The sequence below is a fragment of the Pelophylax lessonae genome (assembly GCF_965119305.1).
Source record: "Pelophylax lessonae genome assembly, chromosome: 1".
Lineage (NCBI taxonomy): Eukaryota > Metazoa > Chordata > Amphibia > Anura > Ranidae > Pelophylax > Pelophylax lessonae.
This window is the reverse complement of record NC_138768.1, coordinates 263,224,548-263,245,789: the sequence shown is the minus strand read 5'-3', so window position 1 is coordinate 263,245,789 and position 21,242 is coordinate 263,224,548. Positions and strand designations below refer to the sequence as shown.

At 45.2% G+C, this 21,242-nt stretch overlaps 1 protein-coding gene across 1 annotated transcript in view; it reads left to right on the top strand.

Annotated features, from left to right (window-relative positions):
* Positions 1-21,242, top strand: part of LOC309554335 (septin-2A) — a 219,879-nt gene that overhangs the window by 193,013 nt on the left and 5,624 nt on the right. The window contains exon 12 of the mRNA XM_082255992.1: positions 6,380-6,465. Coding sequence (XP_082112118.1) covers positions 6,380-6,451 — 72 coding nt within the window. The 3' untranslated portion in view covers positions 6,452-6,465. The remainder of the gene's footprint in view (positions 1-6,379; positions 6,466-21,242) is intronic.

The following is a 21,242-nucleotide window of genomic DNA, read 5'->3' as shown; positions in this document are numbered from 1 at the left end:
CAATCCATGACACTGGCAGGTCTCAGCCTTGCAAAGGGGGCAGTGGTGCATGCTATAAATTCTGCAGGGTGCCCAAACTTTTGCAGGCGCCATTTTTTGTTTGCTGTAATTTTGAAAGTGTCAATGATGGAAATAAAATCTAACTTTTGTTGACATATTATAAGAATGTCTAATCTGTAATTTGATGCCTTTTGGAGATTTTTCCATCTTCCTTGGCTTCTTTATGCACATTAATACAAATTTTTACCTGGGGTGCCCAAACTTTCCGTCGACCGGACGATCGGCTGTGCGGAGGGGGGGGTTGTACCTGGTGGGGGCTACTGCCGGGGCCCCCTGTCCTGCCTAGGCCTGTCCTTGAGGCCAAGGGATCCCTCCTGGGTCCCTCGTTGTGTCGCCATTATGCTGTAGCCTTTGTGTTTCTATGTAAGGCGGCCATGTTTGTGTAGCCCGGTGGCCATTTTACATTGGTTTACCATTGAAAATAGCGGTGGCCATTTTGGCAGTGGGACCCCCTCCTCTTCCTCTGGTGCTGACTCATGGATCTTTTTACTTCCTGATCGCCGCTCGCGGAGTGCAGATTATCCTGGTGACTGCAGGTGCCTGTTTCTGCTGGGTGGTGAGTCTGGTGGGGTTCTCTCCCTCTCTGCTGAGGATCACTTGGTGCTTTGTTCCTGGTGACCGGGTGGTGCTGCCAGGGCGGTAGGGGTTGTCCCTTTGCAGTGTTTTACACTTTTTGTGGGGTCCCCCTGGTGACTCATTGAGTCTTTGGAGCAATCTCCCCACCTGATTCCCTCTCTTCTGATCCTGATCTCTGAGGCTGCGGGGCCCTCTGGGTCCCAACCATCCATCAATGCACTGACAGCGGTCCTGGAGGCAATTGTGTCCCGGGTGGAGATGGCTTTCGGGCGACGGGCTAGCAAAAAGTGCTAACCGCCTTCCCCTGCCTTATCGGTCTCATCAGATTCTGAATCTGATTGGGCCACCGTGGATGTGGGTCACCCTGCTGAATCTGCGACCACGCTCCTGGAATCTTCAGGTAGTGAGGATGGTTCCTCCATATCTGCAACCGCGCACAAAAAAGCGCTGCTGGAAGCACTGATTGTATTGGTGCTTGAGACCTTGAAGATGGAGGACGCAGCTTTGACGGAGGCATAGGTTCCCTTTGGCACTCACAAGCCATCCAGAGTGGCAAAAGGGTTTCCTTTCCCCACCTATTTTGACAGAATTGTCGCCAAAGAATGGGGACGACCAAAGCGTCCCCTTGGGATCCCTAAGCAATTTACTAGGCGTTACTCCTATGCAGAGTCCCTTATTAAGAAGTGGACTGTTCCACCGGTGGTGGACCCTCCGGTTTCCAGATTGAACAAGGCAACCATGATTCCGGTTGAAGAGTCCCCGGCCTTTAGGGATCCAGCTGACAGAAAGGTGGAGGTTGTGGTCTGTAATATGTATACTCACTCAGGTATTCACCATTGCCCTGGTGTGCCAAGCTTTTTTGCTGTGATTTGGAGGGAGAACAGCTCTGCCTTTGCTGAGCTGGTGTATCAGCTGGTCCAGGGGCTGCAGTTTATCTGTGATGCCTCTTTGCATGTGGCTCCCCTAGTGGCTCGGCTCTCTGTTTCGACAGTGGTCCTTTTGGCTCAAATGCTGGACTGCGGACCAGACTTCTAAAAAGGCCTTGACTGATCTGCCCTTTCAAGGGGATCGCCTGTTTGAGGCTACCCTAGATTACATCATTAAAGGTCTCACAGAGGAAAAGAGTACTTTTCTTCCATAGGCTACTAAGGGCAAGGAACCTCGTCGTAGACATTGGGCCCTCCTTCTAAGCTCAGAAGAACTTTTTTCGTCCCTCAGGGTCGATTGAAAAGAGCACGGAGCCTTTCAGGGCCTCCTCTATAGGATCCAAACGAACCTGGTCTGGCAAGCCAAGAGCGGGCTTCTCCAGACCCACGGACAAGGCTCCTTTAGCAATAAGGTGTGCCCTCACCTTTATCGGGGGTGGGGGGGACGTGCTTGTTGGTGTCCGGACCCATGGACTTCCCTAGTACAAGAAAAGTGAGTCCTCAAAGTAATTTGGTCCGACTATAAGATCGAGTTTTACCCTTTTCGCCCGGCAAAGTTCTTCTCTTCCAACTTGCGCCTGTTCCTGGACCTTTTACAGGGTCTATTGGGGGCAGTACAAGATCTATTGCTTCAAGGGGTTATTGTCCCGGTTCCAACTTTGCAACATTTTCAGGGTTTTTACTAAAACCGGTTTACAATTCCCAGGAAGGAAGGCAAGGTGCGTCCAATCCTGGACATCAAGGCGCTGAACTGCTTTGTGCGGGTGCAGAAGTTCAGGGTGGAGTCTATTCACACGGTGGTGGCATCCCTGCATCAGGGGGATTTTCTTGCCTCTATCGACATCAAGGATGCTTACCTTCACATTCCAATACACTCCAACATTCCAATATGCTGGTCACCAGCGCTTCCCCTGCTTTGCCATGGAAGAGGAGCATTATCAGTTTGTGGCATTACCCTTTAGTTTCGCCTCTGCTCCTTGGGTCTTCACAAAAGTGTTACCATAACCATAGGAACTCTGAGGAGTTTGGCTGGATTCTAAAATTTTAGAAGTCTGCTCTGGTTCCGTCCACAAAGCTGGACTACCTGGGTCTGACTCCGGACTCGGCGTTCGCCAGAGTGCTCCTTCCTCTGGACAAACGATAGAAATTGCAGGCTGAAATTCGTCCCCTGCTGTCCAGTAGATGGTCATCCCTCCAGACTTGCATGCGGGTGCTGGGCCTGATGGTATCTACCGTTTGAGGCGGTTCTGTTTGCACAGTTCCATACGAGGTTCCTGCAAAGGGAGATTCTGGCCAAATAAGACAAGACTCCACAGTCTCTCTGCTCAGGGGATCTGGACAGTGGAAGAGTCCAGACTACCAATCAATGTCTTGGAACTCTGAGCGATCAGACTGTGCCTCGATCATTGGACAGATTATCTTCAGGGATGTCCAGTGCGCATTCAATCGGACAATGCCACGGTTGTGGCTTATGTCAATCACTACGGGGGCACAAAAAGCGGCTCTGGATGTAGCTGGCATTCTAAAGTGGGCAGAATGGTTTGTTCCAGCCCTCTCCACCGTACACACATGGAAAACTGGCAGGTGGAGTACCTCAGTCAGCAGGCGTTGGACTAAGGGCAGTGGTCCCTTCATCCAAAGGTGTTTCATCAGTTGTGTCTCCGGTGGTGGATCCCCGAGGTGGATCTGTTGGCATCTTGTCTTAACAGAAAGGTGCAGAGGTTTGTGACTCAGTCACGGGATCCTCTGGTGGATGCCACAGACGCGCTGGTGGCCCAGTGAGGTTAGTATCGTCTGATTTACGCCTTCCCTCCTCGTAAGCTTCTGCTAAGACTTCTACACAGGATCGAGGCAGAAGGGATTCGGGTCATCTTAGTGGCTCTGGACTGACCTCGCCGGGCTTGGTACACCGATCTGGTGTGGCTGGTCGTCGGCGTTCCTTGGAAGCTTCCTTTCAGGAAGGATCTGCTGTCCCAAGGACCAATCTTCCATCCTGCTTTACAGTCGCTGGCTTTGACAGTTTGACTGTTGAACACCAGGAGTCTGTGATTCCAATGCTTTTAAAAGCTAGGAAATCTATTTCTAGGAAGATCTATCATCGTACGTGGAAGATGTACATTGCGTGGTGTAAGATTCTTGAGGTTCACCCTCTCTCTTTTTCGGTGGCTCGGATCTTAACCTTCCTTCAACGGGGGGTTGAACAAAAATTGGCCTTCAGTACCATCAAGGGCCATGTGTCGGATTTGGCGGTCTTCTTCCAATGACATTGTGTTGCCTTCCCTCTGTGTGTCCCAGGCCGAAACATCCTAAGGAAATTGCCTTGCATGCCTTGGATGTGGTCCGGACAATTCGGGTGTACCTGGCACCTACAGAGTCTTTTGGGAAGTCAGACTCACTATTTGTGCTCACGGATGGGCCTTTGGAAATGGTTTCCCACTTCCTCTGCGATCATTACCAGATGGATCAGGCGATTACTCAGGCCTTTTCCATAAGGAGTCAGGTTCCTCCTTTCCCTTTCAAGGCGCACTCTACTTGGGCACTTAGTGGCTCCTGGGCCTTCTGTCATGAGGCATCAGTGATGCAGGTTTGCAAGGCGGCCACCTGGTCGTCAGTGCACACTTTCACAAAGTTCTATAAAGTGGATGTGTTGGCATCTGCGGCAGCAAGGTTTTGCAGGCTGCTGTTTAGAGGACCTGATCCTCTTTGAGGGTGTAATGTTTTTTTCAGGTGGGCACCAGTTGTTTTGGTTGAGCTCCTGTTGCCTGGTTGGCTACTGTTTGGCCTTGGGATTTTTTTTGCTTTTCCCACCCCTCATGTTTAACACTGCTTTGGGATGTCCCAATGGTTATGAAGATCAAGAGCTGTGTCAATGAACGAAAGAGAAAATGGGATTTTTGACTTACTGTAAAATCCATTTCGTTTATGTTCATTGCCGGACACAGCACCCACCCCTCTGTGAAGTTGTATTTCTTCTGACACTGCTTGTAACAAAACTGAGTACCTATAGCAGAGAGAGGAAGTATACCCCCTGGAACTGCCCATAGGCGTAGCCAGATTCTTTGCCTAGTGTCTTACTCCTGTAGGGGTCAGTATAACTCAATGGTTATGAAGATCAGGAGCTGTGTCCGCCAATGAACATCAGAGAAATAGATTTACGGTAATTCAAAAATCACGTTATAAGGTTTGGGGGGTCTAAGTATTTTTCTATCAGAAAATACTGATTTTACTTAAAGCGCTTGTTGGGGGGCTTTGGTGAAATATCAGGGGTCTAAACAGACCCCTGATGTATCACTTTTGAGACAAAAAGGAGATTGAGGATATATACCATAGTTTATGGACTGTATAACTTTCCTACAAACTAAATTAATATACACCGATTTGGGTATTTTTTTTTTTTTACTAGCAGAATACATTATGACCTGAATTTATGAAAAAAGATTTTCTTCAAAATTTTATAACCAAAACGAAGAATTTTTTTTCTCCAAACCACCAAAAGCTCTATTTGTGTGAACAAAATGGATAAATACAAATTTAGTTTGGGTTCAGTGTTGCAGGACTGGGCAATTGTCATTCAAAGTGTGACAATGCTGAAAGCTGAAAATTGGCCTGGGCAGGATGGGGTAAAAGTGCCTGGTATTGAAGCTGTTAGAGCCAGAGAGTCTGTATGACAGCCAGGCAACAAGCATCCTCAGGAGGTCCGCTATTGCAGCCCCCATATTTTTTTAAAGAGAAAGATTTACTTTAAAATGTAACTAAAATCTGGAAAAAAAAACTCCATTAGCAGAGCTGTCATTGCTGGAGTAAGGCAACCATTGCCAAAATATGCAGTGCTTATAGGAAGTGTTCTTACTGCCCCCAGTACAGATTTAGGCTGCTTATTAATGAAGCTGAGGAGTTTGAACACTGTTCAGTCGGTCCTGTGATATAGGAGTCTCCCGGGCATTTGAAGTCATGTCAGAATACTAATTTCAGTGCTCAGTTAAATATAATTTGGTATTAAGTTGTATTTTTTCTTATGTATTGGTGAGATGTGTGTGTGTGTGTGTGTGTGTGTGTGTGTGTGTGTGTAATTTTTTTTTCCCCATTAATTTGTGCACAACCAATATTTTTCCTTTTTTACAACCCTGAAAACTGAACATGTATATTAGATTTCTCTGGCCCTTGTCCACTGCAAGCAGAAACTTCTATGGGGAGAGGTTGGTACATTTCCTGTCTCTGCCCAGTTAATGGAAAGTGACTTATTAACACAGTGGTTAGAGCGAGGGAAAGTGGCGGCCAAACCAGGATAAAAATGCGTATTTGGAAAATAGAATCCAAGTGCAGTCAAACAAGTCTCTCTTGTGTGTGTTCTAAAAAATAAAATACGTTATTTGGTATTCCTTTTTTTAAGGTAGGGGTTTATATTACTGTTAAGAGAGAGAAAGGGAGATATATAGCTGTCTGTAGGATCCGGCATCAGAGCAGCTATGATTTTGCAGTAACCAGCAGCTGTCTGGACAAATGATAGCTGTAATTAAACTTAATTTATTCAACGTGTGGATTTTACAAAGGAAAAACAAAACAAAACTCTGCTTTAATTTTATATTATGATATTATACAACAGGAGGTGCTGTAACACAAAAGTGAGCAGGAACTCCTAGGTGGAGGCACCATCACAAACTGTTGGGGGGAATCTGTTTTTAGGGTATCTAAAACATATGAGAAGCAGTGTGATCCATCATCCTCTTTTTCCCCATTTTCACTTTTGGTGTGACTGACCTGTTGTAGTGAACCATTTCGACAATTGTCTCACTTCTTTCTGTCTGCCTCACTTTTAGCTTCGGAGAATGCAGGAGATGATTGCTCAAATGCAAGCTCAGATGAGGATGAAGCCTCCTGGGGATGAGTGATAACCCCTTTTAAGGTATTGTACATTACTTGCTCTTGTTCAGATATAGATTGAAAGCACAAGGCTATTCCACCTGTTCTAAATACAAATATATAAAATAGTAATTTTAGTTTTTTAGATATAACAGGACACTCAATATGGATTGAATAAAATAAAGAGGCATTGTTGGAGTCTCAGGCAGACTTTGTGCGAATTTCTTTCCTGCAACCACGGGTGAAAGCTTCAGGTTTTTTACCTTCATGCATTCTATGCATGAAGGTAAAAAACTTTTGATGCCCAGTTGCCCCTCAGCCCCCCCCCCCCCCCAAATACTTACCTAAGCTTGATCCTAATCCAGCGATGTGCATGAGGCTCTCCTGGGTTTTTCCCTTCTGATTGGCGAAGTTGCAGCAGCAGAAGGGTTTGTCTACCACTGCTACCAATCAGCCAGTGAGGCTGGGGCAGGGCTAAGCCGCGCTCTCTGTTTCTTATAAACACAGAGAGCCAGCTCGGGAGTGAGCATGTACGAGTGCTGCCATAGCGAGTGGCTTGCTATGGGGGCACTCTGCAAAGGGGGGGGGGGGGGGGTTGGAAATGCTTTTCACCCAACCACTGATTTATCTAGTATGTTTAGTTCCTGCAGTAGCTTGTACTTGGCATGTTTGCTGAATATTACAATTAATGTTTGTGAAATCATAGGTGAAGACAATAATACAGTAAATTATATTGTGAAGATCTTAAATGACTGTGGCTGAAATTACAAATGCAGATTCCAAGGCAGAAGTAGTGGGTTCTTTTGTGCATTGCCATCTAAGTTAACCTGCCAAGTAGTATCCGAGTAAAAGCTCGGTTTGTTTTTGACCTTACATCACTTACTGTTTTAGTCATATTCCACTCATTGACCCTGTCTGTGCAACTCACATTCCAAGACAAAAATAGTCCACTACTTCCCCCAATCCTTTCCTGATTTGAAACTCTGCAGAACGTTATGTTTCTTACTAGCCCCTGTAATCAGAATCTGATTAACTGGCATAACCTTCACTTTATGGAATCTTAATATTTATGGTAAAGAAGTCTATTATCTTCCAAACCTCTCACTAAAGTTTTCCCACTCTCCTCCTGTCCAGAATTCCTAACTATAATCCATTACCATATTTTAGTTCTAAATTCCTTTCCTAATGCCCCTTTCTCTTTTGTTCATTGATGGACACAGTTCCTCATCTTCTGGACTACGCAGGTAATGCTGTCCCCTACAGGAGTAGGACACTAGGCAGGATAGAACCTGACTATGCCTTTAAAGCAGTCCCAGGGGATATACTCCCACTCTCTGCTATAGGTACTCAGTTCTTTTCTGCCTAGTCAGGAGTAAGGACCTAGTTCCTTGCTGGGATCTCTGGTCCTGTCAATTTTTTCTTTTTAAATTAAATTTTTTCCTCCTTTTTATTATTTTGTTCCTGTGAGAATCTACAATAAAGCCCCAAACTGGGCGATGGACTGGATAATCTAGATCCAGAGGGTCCCCCCAGTCTGGCCAGCGAGCGAGTGCAGACCGCAGCTCCACGCTAGGTCGGTCGCGACATAGCCCCACTAAACAGGGGCTGTCCTTCGAGGTAATAGTCTCGCGAGAACGCATACGAACTGAGTCGCAGCATTTCCTCCTGGCCGATAGCACCCACATTACGACGGAGTGGTGGTCTGTCCATAGAGGTGCCCACCCTGTTCCTGGTGTGGTATTTAGCTGTCCCCCCTCTACCCCTGGGGGTTTTGGGGTGGATGTGTGCCCCTTCCTGGGATGGTTGGACCCCTGGGGTCCCATCCTTCTGTCAGTGTTTCCCCCTTCCTCTGTGGTATTCTGCAGGCCTTTGCACCCCCATCTGCCCCCCCCCCCCCCACCCGGGTGGACATACCTTTTAGGTCGGCCTGGGGTGTTGAGCTGGCAGTGGGGGGGGGGGGGCACCGCCAGCGACCGAATGTTTGAACCTTGGGAGGGGGTGGGCCAGGTATTCCTGCTTGGATAGTTTTCGAGCTTCTGGAGTCCCCCTGGGAGCTGCCATTTTCTTCTGGTCTTTTATGCTACAGATTGGCGGCCTCAGCGGCCATTTTCTTGTAGTTCCCTTTTAAAAATAGCGGCGGACATGTTTTTGGAGCTGGATGGGCGGTGATTCGGTGGTGGGGGCCCCTCCTCGGCCTCTAGTGCTGATCCCTGGATATTCCTCTTCCTGATCGCCACATGGTGTGCAGTTAGTTTGAGTACCTGACCGGTGGTGGTGAGTCTGTGGCGTTCTCTCTCCCTCTTTCTGCTGTTGCAGCATTAGTGCTCTGTGCTGGGCCTTGTGGTGCCGCCGGCGTGGTGGGGTGTCCCTTGCAGTGTTCTACACTCTTTTTTTGTGTGTTCCCCTCTCCATTGATGAAGTCACTGGAGCATTTTTCACCACCTGATCCCCTCTGAGGGAATCCCCTCTTCACCTGCTTCCTCTGTCTCATCAGATCCTGAATTTAATTTGGCGGATGGGAGTTACCCTTCGGGGTCTGCGTCCACGCACCCTGCATGCTCAGATAGTGAGGAGGATTCCTCTGCTCCTCTAGCTGTGCATGAAAAGGCGCTACTGGATGGGCTGATTGTATCAGTGCGGGAAACCTTAAAGATGGAGGATGCCACTAACGCAGCATCAGAGGCTCGGGTCACCTTTGGCACCCAGAGGTCCTCCAAAGTGGCAAAGGTGTTCCCCTTTTCCTGTCTTTGACAATATTGTCACAAAACAGTGGAGGTGCCCGAAATGCAATCCGTCAGCGTTTTGCAATGCGGTACCCCCATGAGCATTCCCTCCTTAAAAAATAGGCAGTTCCTCCTGTAGTGGACTCCCCGGTTTCCAGGTTGAATAAAGCCACTGTAATCCCGGTTGAAGAGTCCCCGGTCTTCTCAGATCCGGCTGGTAGGAGGTCTGAGGCCTTGACCCGCCATATGTTCACTGTGGCTGGTTCAACACTTAGGCTGGTATTTACTATTGCCCTGGTGTCGCAAGCTATTACAGAGTGGGCAAAACTATGCTGGGACCTGGAAGGGGAACAGCTCCCCCCCGCCTTTGCGGAGCTGGCGGATCAGTTGGTCCAAGGGCTACAGTTTGTCTATGATGCCTCTTTGGATGTGGCTCCCTTGATTTCTAGACGGTTTGTCTCAGCCGTTGTCCTGTGGCGCATTATCTGGCTGGAATACTGGTCTGCGGACCAGGCTTCCAAGAAGGCCTTATCCGATCTTCCTTTTGTGGGGACTCGCCTGTTTGGAGCTTCCTTGGATGACATCATCAACAGGGGGGAAAGAGTTCTCCTCTTCCTCTGGATTCCAAGAATGAGTGCCTCAGACGGGGGCCTTTCTTTTCGGCTCACGAGACCTTTTCATTCCTCAGGGTCTCAAGACAAGAGTTCTAAGCCTTTCAGGGCCTCCGCCAGGGGTTCTAAGACGACCTGGTCCGGCAAGCCATGAGCAGGTTCTGCCAGACCTGTGGACAAGGCTTCCTTTGCATGAATGGGGCGCCCTTACCTGTATCTGGGGTGGGGGGACGTCTTTGCAAGTTTCTGGATCTGTGGACCTCCCTGATACAGGACAAGTGGGTCCACGAAGTCATTCGCTCTGGCTACAAGATCGAGTTTCGATCATATCTTCTAGACAGTCTATAAAAAATGTAAAAAATGCAAATCACAGTGTTCAGATCACAATAAAAGCATAAATCACATTCAGCGGCGCTTAGATCATACTATCCAATTGCATGATAGTGATCCATAATATTGATAAACTGTCCACATATTATGAGTTATTTAATTATATCCAAAGTAAGAATGTCCAATATTTGAACGGGAAAACATTGAGATGCAGTCTCCTGGGCTAAAAGACACCCGTGTTCCTTAACAGAGGATCAGTAGCCTTCACCACACCTTCTGTGCTACACCTGAAACCTAGGGAATAGTTACAAGGAGTGGAAGGCTTTTACCCAAAAGGAGTATGATAGGAGAGGAGGAGCGCTGTACAGAGAACACCGAGCCATTTACATCAGTCTCCACCAAGGAAGCTTACAATCTAATGTCCCCACCACTGTCATGCACTATACATGATCGAGTCAGCAATAGAATTTTCTCCTGGTGACATCTACTCCAAGGATTGGCTTCTGGAGAGAGTGGTTTAACCCATGGTAATCTGGGAGAACCTGGCATAATTTGGAAGGACCACTAGAGCTACTGGCTCCGGGGATTGGATGACAGTTTGTGTGGCTCTCACTAATTTATATCTGGTAAGAGGCAGTGGTGTCGGGAGAGGGCTCTGTGTGGCACTTCCATTTCCAATCATTACCTTGAATTACATACTATCTGGTAAGCATTTGGGACTTAAGGTCACTGGTGTTTTCTACTATTAGCCATCTGGTGACGGTGTGCACTCCTCTGGGTGATGAAATAGCATTCAACAGTATTACGCTATGGATTGTCTATTTATCTTTACATATGACCACCACCTGTGGATGTGAGGACTTCTGATCATATTGACTGAAGGCTGAGTGTTTAGATCCGACTTGAGTTTTTGGGCAAACTCCATTCTGCTTTCCGGTAAGGAGATCTGAATGTTGGTTTAACCATCCACCACTGGAATCATTCATTTTTGGAAAGTGTAATATTGCTTCAACTTTATTACAACATGTATGCAAAACCCCGAACCCCCTCAATCAATCTGCTTACATTCACCAAAAAATCATAAAGGCTTAAAATTCAATCTGGGACTGGGTGTACCGCTGCTCGCCGTCCGCGAGCTGAAACGTAGCAACGTACGTGCGTTTCGTCACGTGGACTTCAACGGAGGACGCTGATACGTTGCTAGACTCAGGCTTATGAATACAGCCGGGGACCTACCCCTTTGCATTCATTGGTTCCCATATGAACAGACCGGACTGCACAGCCCCGCCTCGCTTTCCCGAGACAGTACTATAGCTGTGCTGGGTATTACATTGTGTAATTCAACAAAATTGGCCATGTTAAATTCCTGCGCTATTAATATTTTAAATAGGTCAGGGCCATTCATAAACACCCTATGTTGCAAATGCCATCCGGATATGTACATCCTAAATCAAATGATAATTCATAAAACATAAATACCTCTCAATATTACAAAAAGATATTTAAAATCGTCCATCATGCAAATAAAATACATAAATATGATAAAAACAAGATATATCACTAAAAAATTATTATTATAAACTGGTTCTTTTTAGTGATATAGTTTTTTTCATATTTATGTATTTTATTTGCATGATGATGACGATTTTAAATATCTTTTTGTAATATTGAGAGGTATTTATGTTTTATGAATTATCATTTGATTTAGGTTGTACATATCCGGATGGCATTTGCAACATAGTGTGTTTATGAATGGCCCTGACCTATTTGAAATATTAATAGCGCAGGAATTTAACATGGCCAATTTTGTTGACCATACACGATCAGATAAGAAAGAAGGTTGTAACCGCGCTAAAGGTGACAGAAAATTTAGAGCTGCGACTTCAAGTGTGACCACACCCCTAAAAATATGCAATATAATAAGTCGCGCTGTATGAAAGAAAAACAAATAAATGTCCGACTAGTAAATGTCCCAAAATTAAACGTAGATTGTGACTAATAGTGTTTGAGGATCTTGAACAGCCTCCAAAGGTCCCATAGGAATTGTGCTTACCGGAAGGGCAATTTTAAATTGCAAGATTCATATGATGAGGCAAGTTCACATGCCAAGGTAATCAAATGGAGTTCTTGCGTTGGATACTCGATGTAAATAACCGTATATCACATAAAAGAAAAGAAAAAACATTCCATAGCGTGATACCGTACAGAAAAGTTTATCAAATTGATCAAAGTGTATTCCGCCACATATAGTGTGAAAATCCTTCACCAATTGTGCAGCCGCTTACCAAAGGATAAGCGTAATGAGTGTATTTAATCCCAGTGATAAAGGAAGAAAGAACCGCCACCAAACGTAGAGCCTCTTACCAGATAAATCAGCAAAACGTGTATTTCTATCCCAAAGATAGAGAAGGTGAAAACCGCCACCAAACGTAAGGCCTCTTACCAGATTGAAATGGAAAGTCAGCAGAGTATATTAGGTCCACATACACCAGATATCCGCAAGCCACCCAAGGACGCTTTAAGCCTCTTACCAGACCACAGAAATATTGCACGATGTAGACACTTGATGTAATCCCCCAACATGTGGACAGGTAATCTCAAGGACCCAATGGCACCAAAGGCAGACCATAGATATATTGCACGATGTAGACACTCGATGTACACAGGTGGCCTCAAGGACCCACTAGTACCGAAGGCTGAGCCGCTGTATGTTCTCAGTAGTCAGGGTGTGCCGGCAGACCAGCCCAATAAAGAGAAAGGCGCCAATAGTGTAAAATCTTCTAACACATTTATTACAAATACCCTATCAATTTGATATACTTTTCTGTACGGTATCACGCTATGGAATGTTTTTTCTTTTCTTTTATGTGATATACGGTTATTTACATTGAGTATCCAACGCAAGAACTCCATTTGATTACCTTGGCATGTGAACTTGCCTCATCATATGAATCTTGCAATATAAAATTGCCCTTCCGGTAAGCACAATTCCTATGGGACCTTTGGAGGCTGTTCAAGATCCTCAAACACTATTAGTCACAATCTACGTTTAATTTTGGGACATTTACTAGTCGGACATTTATTTGTTTTTCTTTCATACAGCGCGACTTATTATATTGCATATTTTTGGGGGTGTGGTCACACTTGAAGTCGCAGCTGTAAATTTTCTGTCACCTTTAGCGCGGTTACAACCTTCTTTCTTATCTGATCGTGTATGGTCAACAAAATTGGCCATGTTAAATTCCTGCGCTATTAATATTTCATTTCTATTTTGTTAAAGTTATGGCACATCGATGGAGTTGCAACTGCTAATGGATGGGTAGAATAAATACACAATGTAATACCCAGCACAGCTATAGTACTGTCTCGGGAGAGCGAGGCGGGGCTGTGCAGTCCGGTCTGTTCATATGGGAACCAATTAATACAAAGGGGGAGGTCCCCGGCTGTATTCATAAGCCCGAGTTTAGCAACGTATCAGCGTCCTCAGTTGAAGTCCACTCGAAGAAACGCGTCAGGACGCACGTACATTGCTACCTTGTAGACCGAGGAGGTTACCAGCTGGCGTTCCGGAACTCGCTTCAAGCCGCGGTCTGCCACATTCCTGTGTGAGGAGACGTTTCAGCTCGCGGATGGCGAGCAGCGGTACACCCAGTCCCAGATTGAATTTTAAGCCTTTGTGATTTTTTTGGTGAATGTAAGCAGATTGATTGAGGGGGTTTGGGTGGTTGCATACATGTTGTAATAAAGTTGAAGCAATATTACACTATCCTCTGTTCCCTGTTGTCTACTTGCATTTACTGGCTGTGATATGGTGCCTGACCCTGAGTTGTAGGAACCTGTTAAAGGTGTCCTGGTTAGCAGAATCACTGGAAGTGGCTGGATGTCCGGGGGCAAGGGCTCATGCAGCTGATGCATACAGGCTCAGATTGATGTGAGATGTGGTGAGTGTCCATTACTAAGGGGAGCACGGAAGGTGTGGTGAAGGCTACTGATCCTCTGTTAAGGAACATGGGTGTCTTTTAGCCCAGGAGACTGCATCTCAATGTTTTCCCGTTCAAATATTGGACATTCTTACTTTGTATATAATTAAATGACTCATAATATGTGGACAGTTTATCAATATTATGGATCACTATCATGCTATTGGATAGTATGATCTAAGCGCCGCTGAATGTGATTTATGCTTTTATTGTGATCTGAACACTGTGATTTGCATTTTTTACATTTTTATAGATTATCTGCTTACAGTGGCTGCTAGTGTACACTTAGATGCTATACACAGCTTTTTACTGGAATACGTTTTATCATCTATATTTATATTTTATCTTAAGACCACTAGTATTTATACATTTTAGACCGTCAGCGCTGGGCGGGTGTATGTGGTTTATCTTCAGACACCTTTTTTTATATATATCTTCCAGGCAGGTTCTTCCCTTACAACCTGCACTTGTCCCCAGATCGCTTAGGGGATCTCTTTGGGGCAGTGCAAGACTTGTTACTTCAAGGGGTGATTGTCCCGGTTCCAACATTGGCACATTTTCAAGGTTTTTGCTCAAACCATTTTAAAGTTCCCAGGAAGGAAGGCAAGGTGTGTCCAATTCTGGACCTCAAGGCGGTAAACTGCTTTGTGGATGTACAGAAATTCTGGATGGAATCTATTCGCACAGTGGCGGCATCCCTACATTAGGGGGATTTCCTCGCCTCCATCGACATCAAGGACATCTACCTACAGATCCCAATATGTGTCGGCCACCAGTGTTTCCACCGCTTTGCTGTGGGCGAGGAGCATTATCAGTTTGTGGCGTTACCCTTTGGTCTCGCCTCCACTCCTCGGGTCTTCACAAAAGTATTGGTCCTGGTGCTAGCATTGCTGCATCAGCGGGGGATAGCGGTACTGGGGTATCTTGACAATCTGTTTTTGTGAGCAGAGTCTTGACTGCTCTGTTGGACAACTTGGAAATTACTCTGCAAACTCTGAGGGAGTTCGGTTGGATTCTGAGTCTTCAGAAGTCTGCTCTGATTCTGTCCACAAGCCTGGACTATCTGGGTCTGCCTCTGGACTCTGCTTCAGGCAGAGTGTTAATTCCTCTGGAAAAAACTTCAGAAATTGCAGGAGGCAATTCAGCTTCTGTCCAGCAGGTGGTCATCTCTTCTGTCTTGCATACGGTTGCTGTGCCTGATGTCGTCTACCTTCGAGGCGGTTCCGTTTGCACAGTTCCACATGAGATCTCTAAAAAAAAGAGATTCTCGTGAATTGAAACAACAATCCTCAATCTGTAGACGATCTGATCCTGTTGAGCCGAAGTAGGAGGGGGTCCCTGGTTTAGTGGCTTTGTTCTCCGGCACTTTGTCAGGGCAAATCGCTTTTTCCCCTGTACTGGGCGGTCGTTGTCATGGACGTCAGCTTGTCCGGGTGGGGAGGCGTCCTCGGCACAGAGTGTGCTCGGGGGGTCTGGACTCTGGAATGTACTGGAACTACGAACGATCAGACTCTGTCTGGATCATTGGACATGCCGTCTCTGGGTTTCTGTTATGGATTCAATCAGACATTGCCGTGGCCTATGTCAATCACCAAGGGAGCACAAGAAGTGTCCTGGCGGCTCGGGAAGTAGATGGCATTCTAAGGTGGGCAGAATGATTCGTTCCAGCCCGATCGGCTGTGCACATTCAAGGGACGTCTACTGGAGCGGCCGCTGGTGTCGTTCTTTCAGAGCCCCGTGCCGTGACCGTCGGCTCCCGCGCGTGTGCGCAGGAGTGAGGTCACCGCGGCTCCAGCCAATCAGATGGCCGGATGCCGCGATCCCAGAAGACGGGCGACTGAACATGTCGCCCGTCGTACAGGTAAGTGGGCGGCACGGCGGGGGCTCGTTCTAAGGTAAGTATTTCATAATGAGCTAGTATGCGATGCATACTAGCTCATTATGTGTTTCTCCTTCAGGTTGTAAAAAAAAAAAAAAAAAAAAAAAAAATCTTAAATGAGTTTACAACCTCTTTAATCTCACCTATCACAGGCATTAGTCCCAGCACATTTTTGTATAGGGGATTTTGTCTTTTTCCCCTCACCATAATTTATTTATATCGTCACTGTTTTCTTATACCATCACTCAATCAAGATCCTGGTTCACATTTTAGAGATATATATTACTTGCTCCTCACAATAAGCATTTATTCGCACTTTGTGGTATCAGTTTTTATAAATCCTTTTTAGCACTTTAAGCATTTCTCAGCCCAGATCTTGTCTCTGCTAATTTGAACATTGCACTTTCACTTCACCTTGCACTAATTTATTGTTTATTGATTCGTGTTTTATATGGTTTTATAATAAGATCACTTTGTAGGATCTTGGTTACTACATATACCAGGTAGCGCCAACCTTTTATTTTCTCATACTCATTTCTGGCTCCTATTTATTAGGGGTTGGTTGGTGGCAGCTTCTATACCTGTATATTGTCTTTTTACTACTCCATAGCTCTGGTCAACCCCCCACTTATCTTTACCCCGTCTTCAGCTGCCCACACCTGAGATGTCAGGGCTGGACAAGACATTTTCAAGGTAAGTATTTCTTCTAAAAGGTAAGTAAAACCGGGGACAGTTCAGAGACTATCGTTGCTGAAATGCAATAGCCCTGACTGGGGGTATTTTTATCAAAATTTTTTTTTTAAGGCCGGAACTCCGCTTTAACAATGCCTCTCCTAGGCCTGTGTATTTGACCATATACACAGACAATATGCAGGGTGACTTTATAAAGTAAACCACAGAAATCTAAATTATGTTTTGTTAAGCAGCCAGCTTTATGCTTTTACCAGCCTTACATTCCGAAAAAGAGCTTTTAAGTAGTAAAAGTAAGGCGTTACCAAAAGGCGCATCTTCCTTCAACCACCCACATACACGCTGTCATTTTACATTCTCAGTAGAATGCATATGAAATATATGTGTCACTTTGACAGATCTTGTGATCTGAACTGTCAGATGGGTTTCTAAAGCTAAGACTATAATTAGTTTTATTTTTGTGCCAGCAGGCTCACCTGTAAGGCACCAAGTGGTTGTCTAATACATTTTTAAAGCATGTTCTTATGTAAATGCTTCAGTGCAGCTTTTTTTTCTTTAATATTGCATTGTTGGCACCTGAATAGTTTTTGTGACATAAGAACAGTCAGTAGCTAAAGGTGGGTCAACAGACTAATCAATATTGTCGTCTATTTCAATCCATGAAGTGTTCTTAAAGTGGTCTTAGTCGTAAACTAAAAATGTGATATATTTCAGCTTACCGATACCATTAGATGTGGTGACTGCATCAGATTTCTTTTCTTTGGCTCTTTTCCCTCTGCATTCTCCAGAGATCTGGCAATTACCACACACTCTGTATTTGTGAGACACAACTCTGGATGAATGAGAACAGGAGGTATAGCAGCCAACAGCATTGTCAGTCTGGGGGGGGGGGGTGTTAAATGTATTATCACATTTAGATACACTAACAAATTTAAGCCAAACTCCAGCTCTCACTTTTTTTCATTTTGGTATAAAGGTTTTGCATGAATACATAAAGTGATCATTTTAATCACCTCTGCCAGTGTTAAGTGGTTTGTCTCAAAAATGTAAACTGATATATGCTGCTGGAGAGCTTGTGCTTTTGAAAAACAATAGACTTGCTGGCTGAATCACCAGGTGAACAGAAGAGAGCCTAAAAAAGGAAAACTAAAAAAGTTACACATCTAAGAATTTGTAGGCTGTGATATAACAAATGGTTGCTTTTGGTTTTAATACTGCTTTAAAAATTAGTTCAAAATTGTAAAACGTATTCTCAGCACAAACATCAGTTTCTTAAAGCATAAGTTCACCTTTGGGAACATGTTCCACCCATTTTTAGGGTAGAACGTGTAACACAGGGCTTGACAAATTTGCTTTAAATCTAGGATCCACCTTAAAAAGTTAGAAGCCAGTTTTTTAAACTAACAAATCTTATGGATGGAACAAGTAACATTTTCCCGAAGGTGAACTTCTCCTTCACAGCCATAGCCATTTTTGCGTTTTTTGGACACATTTAAAAAAAATCATTTTAGGCCTGAAGATTACATAAAATCCCCAAACATACACTGCTCAAAAAAATGAAAGGAACACTTTTTAATCAGAGTATAATATCAAGTCAAGTAAACTCCTGGGATATTGATCTGGTCAGTTAAGTTGCAGAGGGGGCTGTTAATCAGTTTCAGCTGCTTTGGTGTTAATGAAATTAAAGCGGTAGTAAACTGTAGAAAAAACAAAAAAAAACCCTGCAAGACAATAGCATGATGTGCCGGTATGCATCGCATACTAGAACATTATGAAATACCTTAGAGCGAAGCCACCACAGCGTTTCTTCCGGGCTTGCGGGCTCCGGCGCTGTGAGTGGCTGGAGCCGCGATGATGTCACTTCTGGGAGCCCTCTGTTCCAGCAAAAAGCTCTGAAGTTCCTGCACGATATGCCGGACCTTCGCAGTGCATGTGTCTGCCGATGCATGCTGGGTGAATATCTCCTAAACCGTGCAGGTTTAGAATATATTCATTTTACCTACAGGCAGTGCTTTAAGTGGCCCAAAAGAGGTGCTGGTACTCTATTATAGCCTATAAATTTTTTCGCCCCTCCACCCCACATCAGGGTCCCCACAGAGCACACCCCCCCCTGGGCTGGGTTGGGACTCCGGGAGCAGGGGGACTCACTGGTGGTGACTGGTTTGGCTCTGGAGTGGGAAATATTCTTAGGGGGGGCAATTGAGGGCGCAGATGTCCAAAATGAGTGTACTGGTACGCTAAGGCGCACGGAGAGGTGGCGGTATGCTCAAGAGCCATATTTGGAAGTGGTGGTACTGAGTACCAGTGCATACCGGCCCACTTAAAGCACTGCCTACAGGTAAGCTTTATTATTGGCTTTCCTGTGGCTAATCACCAAGCGGGGGTATACAAGCGCTTTAACAGATGCACTAGATGGGCAACAACAAGACCACCTCCACCGTGGAGCTCGAATAGCATTTGCCATTGAACACCAGAATTGGCAGGTCCGCCACTGGCGCTCTGTGCTTTTCACAGATGAGAGTAGGTTCACCCTGAGCACATGTGACAGACGTGAAAGGGTCTGAAGAAGCTGTAGAGAATGTTATGCTGCCTGTAACATTTTTAAGCATGACTGGTTTAGTGGTGGGTCAGTGAGGGACGCACAGATCTCTACAGGCTAGACAATAGCACACTGACTGCCATTAGGTATCGGGATGAAATCCTTGGACCCATTGTCAGACTCTACGCTGGTACAGTGGGTTCCTCCTGATGCATGACCATACCCAGCCTCATGTGGTGAGAGTATGCAGCCAGTTCCTGGAGGATGAAGGAATTGATACCATTGAATGACCCCCATGCTCGCCTGACCTAAATACAACAGGACATCTTTGCAACATTGTTTTGGTCCATCTGACGCTGCAAGGTTGCTCCTCAGGCTGTTCAGGAGCTCAGTGATGCCCTGGTTCAGATCTGGGAGGAAATACATCAGGACACACTCTGTCATCTCATTAGGAGCATGCCCCAATGTTGTCGGGCACGCATACAAGCACATGGGGGCTATACAAACTCCTGAGTACCATTTTAAGTTGCTGCAATGACATTTCAGCAAAATGGACTAGCCTGCTGCATAATTTTTTTACTTTGATTTTCTGAGTTTCTTTGAATTCAGCCATCTGTAAGTTGATTATTTTCATTTCCATCAAATGATGTGGCACCCTTTCGTTCCCAACACATTACCCAGTCATGTCCAGCATGAGATGTAATTTTTAGGGGTGACAAAAACGCAGCAGGTGCCTGGTTTTGACAGGGGTACCAGCTCCCACTTCGACTGAGTTCACTGCGGCAAAGTTAACTGGAACTACGACCCCCTCCTCCTTTCCACCCGCAGCTCTCCCATTCACAGAGCGCAGTAGGAACCCACCTGTGAAGAAACGGCTCGGGTGAGGATACTGCGGGATGCCTGGACAGGTAAGTGCCCTAATAGTAATAGCCAGCAGTATTTGTAGCTATTGGATTTTAACTGTTTGGAGGGGGGCGCAAACTCCGCTTTTAACTTTTTTTATCACGTAGGGAACAAAAAGTCCCCTAATGTGATTTTTTTTTTTTTTTTTTTGATTGATGACAGATTGTCTTTAATGAGACATGCAGGGTCTAAAAGACCCTGTATGTCTCCCCTGTGCTCCAATGAATGCAATGTACTGCACATCACACTGCATTACTTTCTTTCCTGGAGGAAACTGAACAACAAGTCAACAACTATGTGACCACTCTCCTCCCTTCCCTCTACCCAGCAGGACCCGCTATGCAAGTCCCGGGCACGCAGATGGGCAAGTGGTGGGGGGGAGGTAGATGGGCACAAAGTGATGTCTTGTCGCCATGGCGACCTGGCGCCTGGGGTTTGTTGAGCCTTGCTGTAGCATGTTCCCACTGCTGCAGCCGCTTACGGCTTATGAGCGCTCTGGTACTTCAATGATTCTTCCTGTCAATGTGAATCTGCCTGGCCATATGATGTATGGGCAGACAGCTCGAACTGACAGTCTGCAGGAGTCCTTCATGGCACCAGTGATCTGCTGATTGTGGATATAATGCTTTCCAGGCTCCTAAAAATATATACAGTAGTAAATGCACTTTTTTTTTTTTTTTACATTAATTGCATTCATTATATATATATATATATATATATATATATATATATATATATATATATATATATATATATATATAATATATATAATTATTTATTTTTTTTTTTTAAGGGAATTTCTCCTTTAACATTGTGCTTCTCCATTTTATTCTGGCAGCACAGCGTTCACTGCAGAAAAGCCATTTTTGATGAATACTTGTCAATAGCTAGGCAAGCTTCTGTCTCCAGGCACCTGACCTGGGGTCACTTGAGGTTTATATCTTCTGAGACAAGCACATATGGTAGACACCTGCTCATCCAAATGGCTTCTGTAGCAACCAAATCGTTTGTTTCCCTCTCTGTGTAGTGTGTAACCTTTGCAACATTGAGTGAAATTAGAAACAGTAATGATTCCATTGATTGCAGACTTACAAATAACAAACCTGATGTTCTTTCTCTGATATTTGGAGTTTTGTCCCATGTGAGAATTTTCATCCGCATTTAT